At 31.4% G+C, this 16,388-nt stretch overlaps 1 protein-coding gene and 1 long non-coding RNA gene across 4 annotated transcripts in view; one reads left to right on the forward strand and one right to left on the reverse strand.

Annotated features, from left to right (window-relative positions):
* Nucleotides 1-10,759: 10,759 nt before the first annotated feature.
* LOC108729963 (cysteine-rich secretory protein 1) overlaps nt 10,760-16,388 on the reverse strand; it is a 62,349-nt gene continuing 56,720 nt past the window's right edge. For all 3 annotated transcript variants that reach the window (XM_018459378.1, XM_018459376.1, XM_018459375.1), the window contains one exon: nt 10,760-11,638. In XM_018459378.1, the coding sequence (XP_018314880.1) occupies nt 11,380-11,638 (259 nt within the window). In that variant the 3' untranslated portion in view covers nt 10,760-11,379. The remainder of the gene's footprint in view (nt 11,639-16,388) is intronic.
* The window catches only part of LOC108729964 (uncharacterized), an 8,273-nt gene continuing 5,755 nt past the window's right edge, over nt 13,871-16,388 (forward strand). The window contains exon 1 of the long non-coding RNA XR_001936957.1: nt 13,871-13,884. This is a non-coding gene — a long non-coding RNA (uncharacterized lncRNA). The remainder of the gene's footprint in view (nt 13,885-16,388) is intronic.

Below are 16,388 nucleotides of genomic sequence, written 5' to 3' on the forward strand. Positions count from 1 at the left end.
TTATATTGATTACAAAAACACAAGATTTTTATACCAAACTGATAAAAATTGTGTATAAAAAAACAAAAGGTCTTTCTCTCATTCTGAATTTTTATTTTATATTTATAGAACGAAGTAAATTATATTAAAAAATATAATTTTAATAAAATTGTCAAAGAATATAGATTCTATACAAATTTGTTAATTTTTATTACCGAGATATTAATGAAACTACTGTTTTAATGAACAATAATAATGTTAAATGAATCAATTATTCAAATAGCGTGATCGTCGAAAATGAGAGTGTCTGTAAAGTAGCGTATTAGTAAACATATCTGGAATTGATAAAACATATTACTGTTTCTCCTGCTAATTAGCGTGAATTATTAATTCAGTTTCAAAATTCGATAAAATGACATCAATTGCGATAAAACACTGACGGCTCGTTACTCTAGGGATATATACATAACCCGCATAATCGTGTAACAATACATTTTCCTGATAATCACAGCAATTAAACGAGGATCGTAGAATTTTGTAACCAACTGACCAAAAAAACCTTAATGACATTTCAAGCTTATTATATTAAATTCCTTATTATATAAAATTAATAAAAGACTGATATTTAAAAAATATGATGTTCCATATCAAGTCTCGTAACTTGTCATTTCACATTTTTGTATTTCATGAATGTGATATATTTAACAAAAAACTGCGGAACAAATTAATTACCTATTAACATTATTATTAAATAATTGCTTCCTGAACACTGTTAAATCTATAATGTCAAATTTAACCTAACGTGAGTCGCCACTGCTCCTACTGAATATGTCGTTATTTTTTACCAAAACGATAGTTAAATTTGACATCATATCATGTCAATTTGACACTATATAGTGTTAAATTGACACTGTATAGTGTCAAATATACCTATTGTTTTAGTATAAAATAACGATATGATTGAGTAGGAGTAGTGGCGATTCACGTTAAGTTAAATTTGACACTATAAATTTAACAGTGAACTACGAGTAAAATAAAAAATAATATATATATAATTTTTATGTAAAATTTTGTATTTTTGTAATAAATATACCTATAAAAATTGTAATAAAAATGTTCATTGTTGCAATTTGTTATTTAAAAACCAAAATTTTGTAATAAATCTTATTGTGCCAAGCTGTCAAAAATGATTTGAAAAATATAGCTAGCATTATTTTCCATAATTAACGATAATTTAACAGTGCACTTGAATTATGTGAAATCAAATTAATAGTATATGGTAATTAATTAAGATTTACATGAAACTCATTACAGAGGATAATATTAGATGAAATTTTGTGCTACTGTAATTTATTAATGTTCCATTATCTGATTATCATATATTTCTCTAACTATTATAAAATCAGGGAATATCTGGCATCTGGTGTCTAGAATTTAATATTAGCTATAAGTAATTACATAAAGCTCATTGGTCACTGTAATTTATTAATGTTTATTACATTGTTTAATATTATAAAATACATTTTTTGTATATCTTATGTCAGTGACTGTTAATTAAAAATATACGCAAAGAAAGCAGAAAAATGAAAAAATTAATTAATAAATTTGTTAATTATCAGATGTACATGTCTCATTAAAAATAAATAAAAATATTTTTTGTTTTCAAATAAAGGCTTGTTAAAGAAAGACACGAAAGGAATAGATACAAATCTAGAAAATTGCACAACGAAAAAAAATGGGTCGCCGCTAAAAAATATTTAAAAAATGTTTAAAAAATGAGAATTTAATTTAAAAAAATTCAGTTTATCGAAATTTCTTTAGCTTTTAAAATTGAATAAGTTTTTAATTCCATTTTAAACGTCTATTTAGAAGAAGTTGATTTTTTAAATTCTTTTAAGAATGTATCTATTTACGTATATATTTCTTTAATATGTTGGAGTATAATAATAAATTTATTTAATAGTAAAAAGAACTAGCTGTAATTGATTTTTGATAATGTGATTTTAACACAGTAACTTTTTATGCATACAATTCTTCTATCGAAAAATGTACTGCATTTTTCCTTAATTGAACTATGTTTTTGCACAATACAAATGGTAGAATAGCCATTGCTGAACACAATCTGATTTGCCTTCTCGAAGAAATGCCGCGAGCGGGTAAATCGAGCGGAAGCGTTAAAGCTCCACGAAAGCTCTGATAATTTACGCGAAGCGGCACTTAATGAATAAAAGAAAGAAACGTTTGAGAAAAAGAAGCTCACTGGCCTTTTACTTAGTTCGAGAAAATATCTGAAAGCTTGATAATAACGAATGACATGCGGATAAATTAGTATGAAAAGAAAATATAATTACTGAAGATGATTATAAACTTTTGTATCATAGCGATAGTTGAGAACGTATTATTTTTCAGCCACGATATAAAAATTTTATAATTGTCTTAAGAATTAGAAGCGTATTTTGTATAATTATATTATATCTATTCTTGAGACAATTATAAAATTTTTATATTATGGCTGAGAAATAATATATATAATTTAATAATATTCTTTATCTTTAACAAAAATTGTTTTTGTAATTAAAAATATATAAAAATTATTATATATTTATTCATATATATAAAAAATTGTATTTATTTATTAAAGAGATCAGAAATTTAAATGCTGATAATAATTTAAAATTTTTCTAAATTTCACTTTTTATATATTTTTTTCTTCCGGTTGTAACAAAGTCGATGTAATAGGTATATTGCATAACATAGTTCAACCAGAGATAGAACAATAATGTGATAAAAAGGTTTCGTTCGTTAAATAACCGAAGCAAAATGTTCCCCACGTTCCTTGCATTCCTAAATATACCTACTAGTTCAAAAAGTAGGTGTCAAGAAAATTTCTCACAACTTAGCGCCGGTACCAATCCAATTTTGGCGAATTCCGACAATTTGCAATTTACCGCGTCACGCGAGTCCCGAAGAACTTTCGCACGAAGTCGACCTCACGCTTCCGTAAACGAAGCAGCGTCGAGCTTTTTACTCAAAGACGTCGTGTCGACTTTCCAGCAACATCAGTCAATGCCGCTCGTCACTGTCGTTGTATGGCAGTTTTCATCGTCATGAAATATTGCCACAGATGCGCAGACATATTGGAGGTCATGCGCGTCCTTAACTTGCCGTGACAGGCACTATTCATAGCATTCAATGCAAGAGTTGTAGAAAGCCGAAATTTAAGAGATGAAAACTAGACGAGAAATTATAAGACGGGAAGATTTATGCCCATATTCATAGTCAGGCCTTATATTTAAGGCTTCCTTAAATTTATCTTTAGATAAATTATTTCTCTAATTATTTCATTGGCTACTGAGCATCTAAAGATAAATTTAAGGAAGTCTTAAGTATAAGGTCTGACTATGAATACGGGCCTTAATTATTAGAATCATATAAGAACTGAAGAATTCTCTTTGGATCTATAGAAAATGCTCTCAAGATTTATAGAAAACGTAAATCTGAAAGTACAAGAGAGAATAAGATGAAAGAGCTAAGTGCTAAGCATCCTAGAATTCGAGTAGCTGCAAGTTTTAAAAATCTAACACGCAAGGATTTAAAGTTAAAAATCTAGCTCCAACTGGTATTCAGCAGTCTGGATCTCGATTTTTTGGTCTGCAGGATCAAAGAAACTTTTCTACGTTTTGCAGACCCACAGGCTATCTACATCTTCAAATTTATAACACCCCTTTACCACACATCTCATATAACGCAACGGGTCAAAAAAAGAGGAATGAGGAAGACTACATCTCATCTTTTCGCTGCGCTTAGCATTTTTATCGCACCTTTTCGCCGTTGAAGAATTTGACGTATCCGGAAACGAGTTCGCCGCTCCCAAGTTGGCTATCGCGCAACAACCTACTCTCCTTCTGCTATATTCAAAAGATTCAGATTCTCTTCATTCCCTGGGCATCAATATGTTCGTGAGAATTCATGTTCCTCCACCATAGCTCTTTGCACGTCATAAACAATTTTTCGTGTAGCGTTTGAGACTACGAAATGTAAATCGCGAGAGTTGCCGCATCTCAGAACCTGAAGATTTAATAATGCAGGGCACGTCAAAATGAAAAGATTCCATGACTTTCAATAACACAAAAAAATGATATTATCTTATCAGTCTTTTAATGCATAAAAACTCATTGAGAATACAAACAGCGAAGATTTCTGTTATTTTACACAGAAACTTTGTCTAACAAATAACTGAATTTCTCTTTATTTCTCTTTACTTATTCGGTTTGTTTCCAAACGCGCGTAATTCATAATTCAGAATTTTCATGTAGCTCTTATTGAAAAATTGAGTTCTTAGACATACGTTTTCCTTTTCCTGCTTGAAATAACTAATCGCGAAATTACTGCGAGCACAAGGAAGCTCTTTTTTTTCTCGATGCGATGTATACGATCCATTCGCGACTCACCGAAACTTACTTTCTGCTCGATCGGGCGAAATGGCTCGGATAATTTACACACGGATGTCGATATGCGGCTTTCGCTTTCGAGCTCGTCGATGAAACGCTGATTTACGCCCCGGGCAGATTCACGCTGACTGCGCGTTTCCGCCGCGCTGCGAGAAACTTACCGTGTGCCGCACATCTATATGGTGAGTAAAGCGTCTCCGTATAGTCTAGGCGCACTGACTCGGAAGCTTACGTCAGCTCCGTCCTACCGCACCGGTTAGTTTCCGGTTCCGCTTGCCGGCGCGAGAGATATTACGTCGACGAAATGGCGAAAATATCGAATGTCCTCCGTTACTGCCTTACGACGAAAAACTCTTATTACCACCCGATCGTGGATATCGCAGGCAATTGCAGTACTTAATACTTACACTGCTACTACAGCTATACTAGCTTGTTTATCTTTTCCCAATATTGTTATTTTTCGAAGTAATCATTGCATGTAGCACTCGATAAATTATGCAAAACTGCTTGCACGTCGTTAAAAAAAAAACGGATTCGGACTTTTATACAAAGATACATTCTCTATTGTATATAAAAACAGCATTTTGTAGTAAGTCTTTGTTGCTGATGGATAAATTTAAAACGATATGAAGCCAAAAATATGCAGAGCTGCAATCGAATAATCTGTGAAAACGAGAACGAATTAATTGTACAGTGGATAAAAAGAATGTTTACTCTCCACTGCTTCGAGATAATTTTGTATAAAAAGAAAATATATTAGCGCGCGTGTTTATTTTATGTCTATTGTGTAATACAAATGAAACCGATGTATTCCGAAACAAAACATTTATAATATAATAATATTTTCCTTTAGTGTATAAAATCATTTCAAACGCAATGAGGAGATGTGTGCAAATACTTCTTTTGTGTACTGAATGTATAAGAGAACTAGAGACTTATAGTTTATAACCTAAATGAATTCTAGCATCATGAATGTACCAAATTGAGGACCTCTTTTTCAAAATTTCACTTTATTCTTCCGATAAACAGGCTTCTGATAAATGCACTTTCACAGCAGTCAGAAATAAGAACAAAATTGCTTGTATAGACTATCGATCTAATGCTTGAGATACCCGGGTATTCGATAAAATTTAATGTCCCAGTTTCTCTCAAGAAATTCAATTAACATAACAAATCGAGGCACGCCAAGCGTAATTACGTGAAATTTCAAATAATTGCGCGTTCTCCACTCCGATCGATTATTTACAATGGTATAAACATTTGCGTATGTAAATATCGAGAACGCGTATTATAAAGAAAACATGGTTTGTATAATATTTGGACATTGAGTAATTGAATGATGTGTATGCAATGTGGAACATTGTATCGTGAAAAGTATTATCTTTATTAATGAAGCATAAAATATTCTCTTGCTATTAAAATTCAACAAAGTGCAATTTGTTATTAGTTTCGTTGTAATAAGAAATCAAATATGTTTTATAGCTTATAGCCAAGATTTGATTCATAACGAAATGACATATCAGAGTAATTATCGACATATTACGGATACATTATACCATATTAAAATGTATCTCCTATTAGTAATAAATTATTGAAAATTTTTTAATAATTTCCATAAGTACCGATATCGTAATTTAATTTTACTCATAGATCAATTTTTTCGACGTGGAACTTTAAAAATATTTAACCTACTACTATCAGCGTAGGAATTCCGTTAGATTTCTAAGTAATTAGAACTAAACTCATAGCTACTTTATAGTTTAATTACTGGCTATCAATCAACTAATGATAACGCCCCGGATACCTATAGCTAATGCGTTCATAAATCAACCCACTACTACATCTGCTTTAGCAGCCACAGTAAATTACATACACTGAATCACATATGTCACAAGCCTATTGCATTGCATTGTTTAATACATTGCCAAGATTCCGGATAATTGCAACGTTCTTGTATAGCGAGTTTGATAATATTTACACATCTAGAAATCTTTTCTTTGTTATCCATCATTCATTGTGTTTCGGAAAGTACTTTTAATTTTTACACAACAGAGCTTAAATGCTTTCAAAATATCTTGATAATGAAACCTTAAATAAAATTTGTTAAAGCAAAATTCGTTCAAAATTAATCGAAAAACAAAAATCTATTTACATTATGAAACATTTAAGGTTTGCTATAATATAGGTTTTGATGTTAAATAACTTCAATACTTTGATAACTTCTTTTTGTCTTATATAGCTTCCTTTGTTTAGTAAAATGTTTATTAAAGAAACATTTGGTATTCGATGTTGTTATATATAGATACATATATAACGAAACAATAATTATGCATGCAAGATACTTCGCAGATAAATTATTCATCGAACTTGAAGCAATTTGTAAAATAAATCTAGCTAGCTTTTCTCGTGCTCTTTTAGATTCTCCTACGTTATATTCGCGGTACTCTTAATCTCCTCGGGCACCCCTAGATCTTACACCCCAGAATTCAAGGAACTACAAAAAGGATTAAATTCAGCGAACGAACCTTTCGCTCCGACTAGTCGATTTCAATCGTCTCGTAGAAATCTTCGAAAGACGTACGGTAGGAAATTGCTCGTTCACGACAATGCGATCGCCGATCTTTGACGAAAGCGCGTGGCGGCATTATCGGCAACGGAATGGCGTTGCCATTTGGTTCTGCCGGTTTCCGACGGGTATGTTCAAAGGAATTTGTATCGACGGGCCTTTCGGCTTTGCCGAAGTCGTCAGTCCACGGACAAATCGGCCCAATTCCGCAACGAACGAGTATTATTCCACTTGGCAGGGCCCGTTACGATAAAATCGATTTTCGCTCGCGTCCTTTGATACCACACCGGAAATTGATGGCTGTATCGCTCTGAGCGGTCGATTCCGGCCCAACTGACAAAAGGATTCATAAAATAATACATTATTTGATAGATACCCTCTGCTATATATCCTTGTTAAAAGATCTATTTATTTGGTTAATTAATTTAATTCTTTAGTTGATAGATTATTTAAATTAGAATTCAACTCCACACATTAAAAAAAAAAAGAGTCTGATAATAGTTATTAAATATTGAAATAATTTCAATTAAATGTTCGGTTAATATAACTAAAAATAATTTTAGTTTTCTAAATATTTAATAAGTATTACAAACATAATAATATAAAACTGTTCACTAATACTTATTAAATATTTAAAAAAGTAAAATAATTTTTGGTTATATTAACTGAATATTTAATTGTTTAGCATTTTGCCTCTCGCATTTTAAATATGAGGGGCAAAATGCTAAATAATAATGAGAAGAAGTGCATAAAATTACTTACCATTATATTTATGCTTAGCAAAAGGATTAACATCAAAATCGATAGTTACACCGATTTGACATAAGAAAATCTCAACGCAGTGCTCTTTATTTAAAAGTCTGGTGAAGTTCAAGAACCATTACTGTAGATTGCCGGACACAGTTTGAAAAGCATTCCTAAGCTCTTTGAAGCAAAAAGAGAGTATGCATTCGGTTCACCGCTAACTCGAATTCACCGATTGCACATTTCTCTTGACCTAGGAGATAATTTTCTTCTCTCTCCACCCTCCCTTAAAGCTTTCATCGATTTATTCGCTATATAATTCCGTTTAATCCTTCGATTCCCTGGTAATAAATAAATATTACGGATCGATTAAACGCACCATAATCGACAACATGCGTTCATTCTCCCAATCGAGAGTATGGCTACGCTTTGTCAAAATTTAACACTATATATTAATTTATTATAGGCACTAAAGAGGCTCAACTCTCTTGATATTACATGTTGCCAAGGATTGCTTATGCGTTTATTACATATTGATAAATTTTATTATTTCAATATTACAACTGCAAATTATTCAAATGCTAATGAAACAATTATTGGTGGATTATGGCTATTCGAATATGGTTAAGCAAATGATGAAATGCAGGAAAATGTAATATTTACAGGATATTTATTTTGTAAGTGGACAAAAAGTATTACAGTTTAAACATTTTATTTGTAGCTGTACCGTTACATTCACTGTTATATCTCTTTACCGAACTTCTTAATTATCGACAATCAAATACCTAACATTATCATCAATCACGCTAGCCATTCGTCACATGTGTTGTTTCTCGACGCATTGATTATGTGTCTTATGATTTATGATTTATCTTAACTCTTTACCGCATTACTATGGCATATATTTCACAATATCGATTTTTCAGTTCCTATAAAAATAACAATGATTTTTCATTAACCGTTATCAAGCACGGCTTGTGATCGTGACTTGTTGCACAAGATGTGCTATATTACACAGTTGGAAAAAATCTGTTGAATTTAACATCGCATGTCCCAAACGGTCCACTCAAATTTTTGAGTTAATTTTACACAAGATGAATATGTTAGTAGGTAACACAAATAATATGTAAGAGAATAATATGAAAAATAACATCGACACAGTTTGTAAACATACCGTGGGAACATATTTTTTTTCAGAAAATTAACATTTATAATATGTTAAATTAACAAATATTTCATTCATTTGTCTTACACAGAGAGAAAAATGTTTGGTATTTGTAACTATAATTATATATTACTATAATTATGATTATTACTGCTATAATAATAATAATAACAGTAACTATATATATAGTTCCAGCAACAAATGTTATAATTGGCAACCTAAAATGACTATAATTATAGTTGTTATAACCATAAAATAGTTGAAATTACCATAAAAATGGTTCAAGTGACTATAATTTTATAGTTATATTTTGGGACAACCATAAAAAATATGGTAAAAAATTCAACACAAACTGTTAACAACGTGAGTGGACCGTTTCCAACATAAATATACAAATTTTTTTACTGTGTATATCTCACTTTTTACAATAATCGAATAGATCGTCATTTATATAAAATATTTGCAATATTTCAGTTTTAGAAAAATTATCTTTTTTACTCGATAGAAATTTTTTGCATTTTTATTATTATAAATCTTTATTTATTCCTGATCTGACCGATAATTCTCGTTTCACATAATAAACGTATCATTACGAAGATAATAATAATGCGCTTTCGTCGCGCGATATGTATCTTTGTAAATCGAGAAGAGAGTATTATATCTTCAGATTAAACGCACCGCGTTACTCATCCGAAATATATTCTTAATTGTAAGAGAAATTATGCGGTAAAGAGTTAACTTTACAATTCCAACTTGCTTTCATCCAATATCGCACTGCACGTAAACACGCTGTTGTTAAATCTAAGATAAAAATAACTGCTATCATTATCGTTAATCGTGCTAATAAAGGGAAGTTTCATCGTTACATCACGACAAGAAACATCGACACATCGTCTCCTCAAAGCTTAGTTTAATTTTTACATTGTTTCTCTTAACAAGTTAGCTAAAATTAGAAGTACGTCTATCGTCTAATAATTGTCAGTTTCGATATGTTACCCACTGGATTTATTTACAATTTTTTTATTTAAAAGTTATTTTTCAGATAAAAAATAGAAGAAACATTCACGATTAAATTTACAAAATGTAATAAGTTCGAATGAGCTTATTATGTTTTTTGCTTAAATGAGTTTCTCGATTACTCATTTAATTAACTTGATGTAGAATATTTTATAATATGACAAATATTTAAAGCCAAAAATATAATTCGCGCAGGCAACCACATTAAATTGATAAAATTTGTTACGTTTTAAACTTTGCTTTATATAAGTTTATAAGAACACAAACAATGTGAAAATAATTATAAACGAATATAAAATGTAAAATTGGTAAAGTTGGTCTCTTTATTTTTTTGGATACGTACAGATTGAACCGCATTCTTCATCATGTATAAAACACAAGAGCTATGATGGTTTTCAGAAATTATTTATCTGTAGGTATTCAAAAGATGTAAAAAGACGGCAGCTTAAAATCTCGTATATAACTTAACTATGTGTATAACATAAAAATTCTATTTTTACAAAAAGAACAAGCAGATTAAAGAGTCACCGATAAAAAGCTAATTTTAAGTGTATACTAAAAACTTTTCAAACCCCCAGTCCTGAAACTTTGTTCTCTTGTAAACGTGTGCGTGCATATTAATTATGAAATTATATCAACCTCTAACAACGTAAAATATAGACATTACGTAACATTAAACGTATATGTTTTAATCTCGATATCAATCACGATATACATTCATCTGAAAAATCAATCCATTTCTATTTAAGATTCTTTGTTTGAACTGTTTATATATTATTGGAAGAAACGAATACACACAAAGAAGTTAAATGTTAAATTAAGTATTGTTGTAGCACATTAAAAATTATCGTTGATATCTTTTGCAAATGTATTAATTACTTCGCATTAAACTTCACAGGAAATGAAGTTTTGTGCAAATCATAAAAGATAGACGCGAGTTTTACACCGGCAATTCGTCAAATTTCAAAGGGAATCCTGAATATTCAAGAATTATATTACAACGAGAGAATATGTTGGAATCTCTGGAATCGAAAGATTATGTGCAGTAATTATTAAATCGTTGCACAGAATCTATCGATCTATTAGATTTTGGACAATCCTTAGAATCCGCGAAATTTAGGCCCTAGAGATTCAGATAGCACACAAATCCCACAATCACTTCATCTACCATATTTCCATATTATCCCGTTTACTTGCTATCCATTCTCTATGTGTGTGTGTCTCTCTCTTTCTCTTTTCCCTTCCTCCCCCTTTCTCGATGCCTTAGCTCATAACATCGCGAGCGTTGTTCCTCCAGCTCTCATCATTAAACGAATGAGCTCATCAATAAAACAACACGATCCTTCATTAAACGATCTGCTGCCGTTTAGCCGTCGTAACACCCACTAGGTCTGAGTTTAGTTTTGCAGAGCAATTAAATTATTCATGCAACACGGTGGACCCAAAGTCAAGCCGTCCTACCCTTCGTGATGGTAGTAGATCTTGTCTTTGCAATTGCATGTGGCGCCGCAGAACTTTCGGCGTTCATGACCCTCCTTGGTGTCCGTCTCGCAGACCCACGAAGAAAACGTCCTGAGCAGTTCGGCGCAGTTGGACCACAGATCGGTATGATAGCAGGCGTTCGTACAAAGCGCGTCCTGCGTGCAGTGATCCTTGCACATGCTGCACGGCTTTCCGGCCACGTACGGCAAGCCCAGACGGCCCTTGTAGTTCCCGCTGCGAGGCAAGAACATACCGGCTATTAGACAATATCGATCTCAGCACCGATCGTAACAGCTCGAAGCGACATGAAAACGTGAAAAATAAATTTAAATATTTCGTCGCGATTTAAATATCGTTAGACAGAAGCACGTTCCGCATTTCATCTGTTTTGGCTCACTATAAAAGAAAGAAAAAAAAATTTAGATTTCGAGCACGATAAGAATATAAATTTAATATCGACGACACTAATTTAACATTCATTTCGATACTTGTAACGACAAATTTTGTTTCTTTTTTGCATCAAACTAGTCCGTGCAGCATTGGATTTTTGTAAAATGTTCTTATTGCTCTCTGTTTCTAACTTATTCTGATTCACGTTATATTAATATTTCATTCAGTATATAAATATCGCTCGGATACAGAGTCACTGTATACATTATTACAAATATATATTGCTTGAATTTACTTGAGTTGCTTGAGAAGGAGAAAGAGTAAAAAATTACATCAAAAGATGTCATTTAGGTATCTAAAGCGCTCCTCTTAATAATTCAACAAGTTGAAGAAGAGTCAATTGCATGTCCTTAGATAAGAGCGAGAAAATTTTAACATGCGCGTTTGCCTTGTTAAAATTAAAATAGTAATTATACGAGAATTAGAATCAAGTTTGCTTTAGCGTTAAATTTCTCGGATTAAATTTCATAACAGCAACAAGTATCCTCTTGATAATTATATGTTTTAAGCTAAACTTTATATCTTTATAGAAAAGATTCTATATTGATACAATTGCTTAATTTATATTTTATTCCAAATTAACTGAAGAATACGTACTGAATGAATCACTTTAAAAAAATGTTGTTTACTATAATAATATCTTTATTAAATTTAAAATTTATAGACACTTCGTTATTAATATTCCCATTCTTTTTAAAATAACTTCCAGTATTTGCAACTTAAAATAAATATCTGATTTCTAAGATAGTCTGTATAATAGTGTAAAAATACTTTAGGCAGTATCCTAATCCAAATCCATTAGCCATGCGCATTAACGAAAAGCTGTGGAAGGACGTCGAGCAATTTGCAAATGGGCCACCGAATTTACATTCAAAGTATTTTTCGGTACGAATCGCGCGTCTTAAACGATCCCGCGAGAATTTCTGTCTCTAAAGGCCGGCCAGCTCGGGCTGCTGTATATCCACGAAATTAATTACGAGATAGAGCCGGTGTGGAAGAACGGCAAGATAAAAGGAAGGATAAGGTGGCCCACCACCACCTGACACGGTTTATTTATTCAGGACTCGGGCCACTGATGGCGGCCATGCACCGGCTTCGCTTTTCGCGCAAAATAGGTCAGGCGTCAAATACACTGCTGGAGAATGTGTGCTGCTTAATAAGAAGTATAGACTGACATATAAATTGGCATATGAAATGATCTTAAAAACTGCTTTATAAAATACCATTTTTTTCTCTGAAATGCTAGAGTTTTTTCTATGGAAATTGATTTCACAATAAATGCCACAATGGATGTGCTAATTTTTAATTAATTTTAGCTAAAGCTTATTACAAAGCTTATTACAAAGTATGGTCGATGTACGAAATACATTCTATAGTTTTAAAATCTATTAAATTTTGTTAAATTCTTCTAGTGAATTTATATTTGTTTCGAAAATTCGTTTGAGTTCAGTTTAATTTGCTGAGTTTCTCTGCGGTAGAAAAGCTAATATGACGACCGTATACGCATTTGCCTGTTAGTATCTCGTCTTGTAACATGAATATATGAAACTACGGTGAACTCGTCGCAGATCGTATTAGAACGGATCTCGCGGAAAATTTATCGGGTCCGCGTATTGCGAGGGATCGATATGAGGAATATATAGCATCACGATTTGTAGGAATCCTTAGTTCAGAATTGGGTCGCCGGCATTTTTGTACGGTTTGCAGGAACGATAAATTGCAAGACCGAAGACCGGAGCGAATTCTAATTGCGTGAGTCGCTCGCGCGTAAAATGTCGCTGAGAAAATCATTTATTTATTGTCACTCACTTGGACAGCTTACTCGGGAATGCAAAGATAGCAGCGTGGTAACCCCCTCCCCCTCTCTTTCTCTGTTATGTATAATTCTCTACTTCAGTGAATCATTGTTTTATACATGTTTAAAATGTTACTATTCAATTTATAATCTTTAGAACGTTATGTAAGAATGCACATACTCGTATTATTGTTAAATTAAGGCAAGTTATTTTCTCTATATCTCTTTCTGATTAGTATTATTATTTACAGAGTAAAAGTATAAATAAAAAAAAAGAATTACATAAACAATTTCAGTTTCTATTAACAAGATAAGTGTAATATTTTTAACTTTATGTTAATATAATCGTTTTTATATTCTTCGAAGAATATATAGAGGAGAAGGTGGTATTATGGCACCTCAGTTACATTCTACACAATAACTTTGTTAATAATTAATATTTAAGTTTAAAATTTGACAATTACATTCATTAAAATATTATTGAATCGATTCTGGACTCAAAGTTACGAAATATTTATTAATTAGAATACTATTAATAAAAATGTGGCGACATTGCGTAATGACTCTAAGAAAAAAATGGGCGGTAATATGGCCTTCCATAAAAATAGCCTTAAAATATTATATAATATGTAATTTTGTTTAGAAAACAGTATTTGGTTACAAAATTAACAAAAAAGAAAAACATTTTAAAATATATGCAAATGAACGTATATACATTCATATAACTTCTGCATATAAGCTGCTTATAGTACTAAAAAGCTCAGTACTAAAAATAGTACACATAATATACCTAAACTATAGATTAACAGTAGAGTTACAATCGATTATCAAATAATTATTTTGATATGAAAACCTTAAAACAGAAGTCGTGAGTAATCAATATCCATAGAAGGCCACATTAGCAAAATGCCATGGTATTGTTTAAATTTGAATAACTCAAAATATATATAGTCAAATAAAATGTTAAATAGCAAATAACATACTCAAAAATACATATATTTATGTGATAATATTCTCAAATTTAAGAAAAATGAGGAAGTAGGTGTAATTAAATGCTAAAGTGTACCTCAGAAACGTTTCGAAATACTTGAAAGTAAAAATGCGTTATAATAAGTGCTGGTTATTGAATATTGGTAATATTAGCGTCATGGTGTAACGGTGAGCTACTAAACTAATAATTCCATAAGTAATCATTAAGATTCGCTATATATAATAGCGGAAATATTAAGGAAGGACACAATATATACACTGGCGATAATATCACCTTCTCCTCTAATATTCATCTTTATGTTAAATTAATTTTACTTTTAAAGTATTAATGTTTTTACAAATTTATTAGTACTTTTTATATTCGAATTTAATATTCGATGTCATAAACCGTTTTTCTTAATCAAAATATGTATCAGTACTTTTCCTTTCAACTAACTCGTATCTCTCTCTCACTCGAGCTTCAAAAAAATTCTTATTCATACATCGTACATCGTATGTTTTGCATTGAGCATCCTGCACATATATTTATAATATATATATATTATATATACATATATATATACATATATGTATTATATATTTTATCCAGTATAGTAGCGACAACGAAAACCATAAGTATACTGAGAAAATGTGCCATACTGGTGACAAAGAGAGCCGTCTAAGTGCCACAATGGGCATGACAAAGACGAACGAGCTATAACTCGCGCTGACGTTGCATATATTCCGCACCAGTGTCACCATTTTCCTTGTTTTCCTTGCTTACCTCGTTCCTCCTGTTCTCCTCCGAGCGGGTTATGTCACTTACATACTGTGTATAAATATAGGATTTACATATTTCAGCATGTCTAGGGAAAGCTTACGTGACACGAGCTTGAATGCAACATCGGTTGTTTTTTATGAAAAAGGTTAAGCTACACGTATAATCAAGTCCGTAGTGGCTGAAAACCACAATCTTTAAATCAATCGTTTGAAAAAGAAGTGGCTTCGAGTTATTGAATTCCCTAAGATGTCGCACCGTGAATAGTTATAATTCTCAAGGTATTAGGGAGTTTTTGCAATAACGTGGATCCAGATACGGTGAACGTTAAAGTCACGTTATCCTTTTCTTAATTAGTTATTAAGAAGAAAATAACCTGACTTTAGCGTTCACCGTATCTGGATAAACGGTATTGCAAAAACTCTCTATTCTAAGGTCACTGCACCCTATAATATCGTTTTTCATTCAAGAAGTACTGACAGCACAGTTTTCTCAAGCAACATTCTCCTTTAGCTGTTTATATAATATCTATACTTGATTCCAGAAAAAAACTAAAAAAATTTTCCAATATTGAAGTAACAAATATCTTCTGTTCCATAAATATGTTTTATAAATTCTATTGTTATGTATCGTTATATATATATTCCTAATATATTTTCTTAATATACCCTTTATTTATTTTTTTTCCTCTATTTTATCAGTCTGCAAATTTTTATTGATGTAAAAGTTATTATTTTTTTTTTAGAGAAAAATTTTCAATAGATTTATTTATTACAAGATTAAAGTTCTTATTTAAATGTAACTATTATTGTTATGTAAAAAGCGAACTATTTGCGAAATGTAATAAGACTCTTTCTCTTTTTGTTAATCTTTCTCTTTTTTTATAATATATACCTTTTTTATGTTAATGATTTAACAATCTGCTTTGACCTTCTCCTATTCAGCAAATGTCGATTTAACTAAGATCCGCTTTGATGATGCCGCACACGACG

The sequence above is a fragment of the Mycetomoellerius zeteki genome, unplaced genomic scaffold, assembly GCF_001594055.1.
Source record: "Mycetomoellerius zeteki isolate Tzet28-1 unplaced genomic scaffold, Tzet1.0 scaffold82, whole genome shotgun sequence".
Lineage (NCBI taxonomy): Eukaryota > Metazoa > Arthropoda > Insecta > Hymenoptera > Formicidae > Mycetomoellerius > Mycetomoellerius zeteki.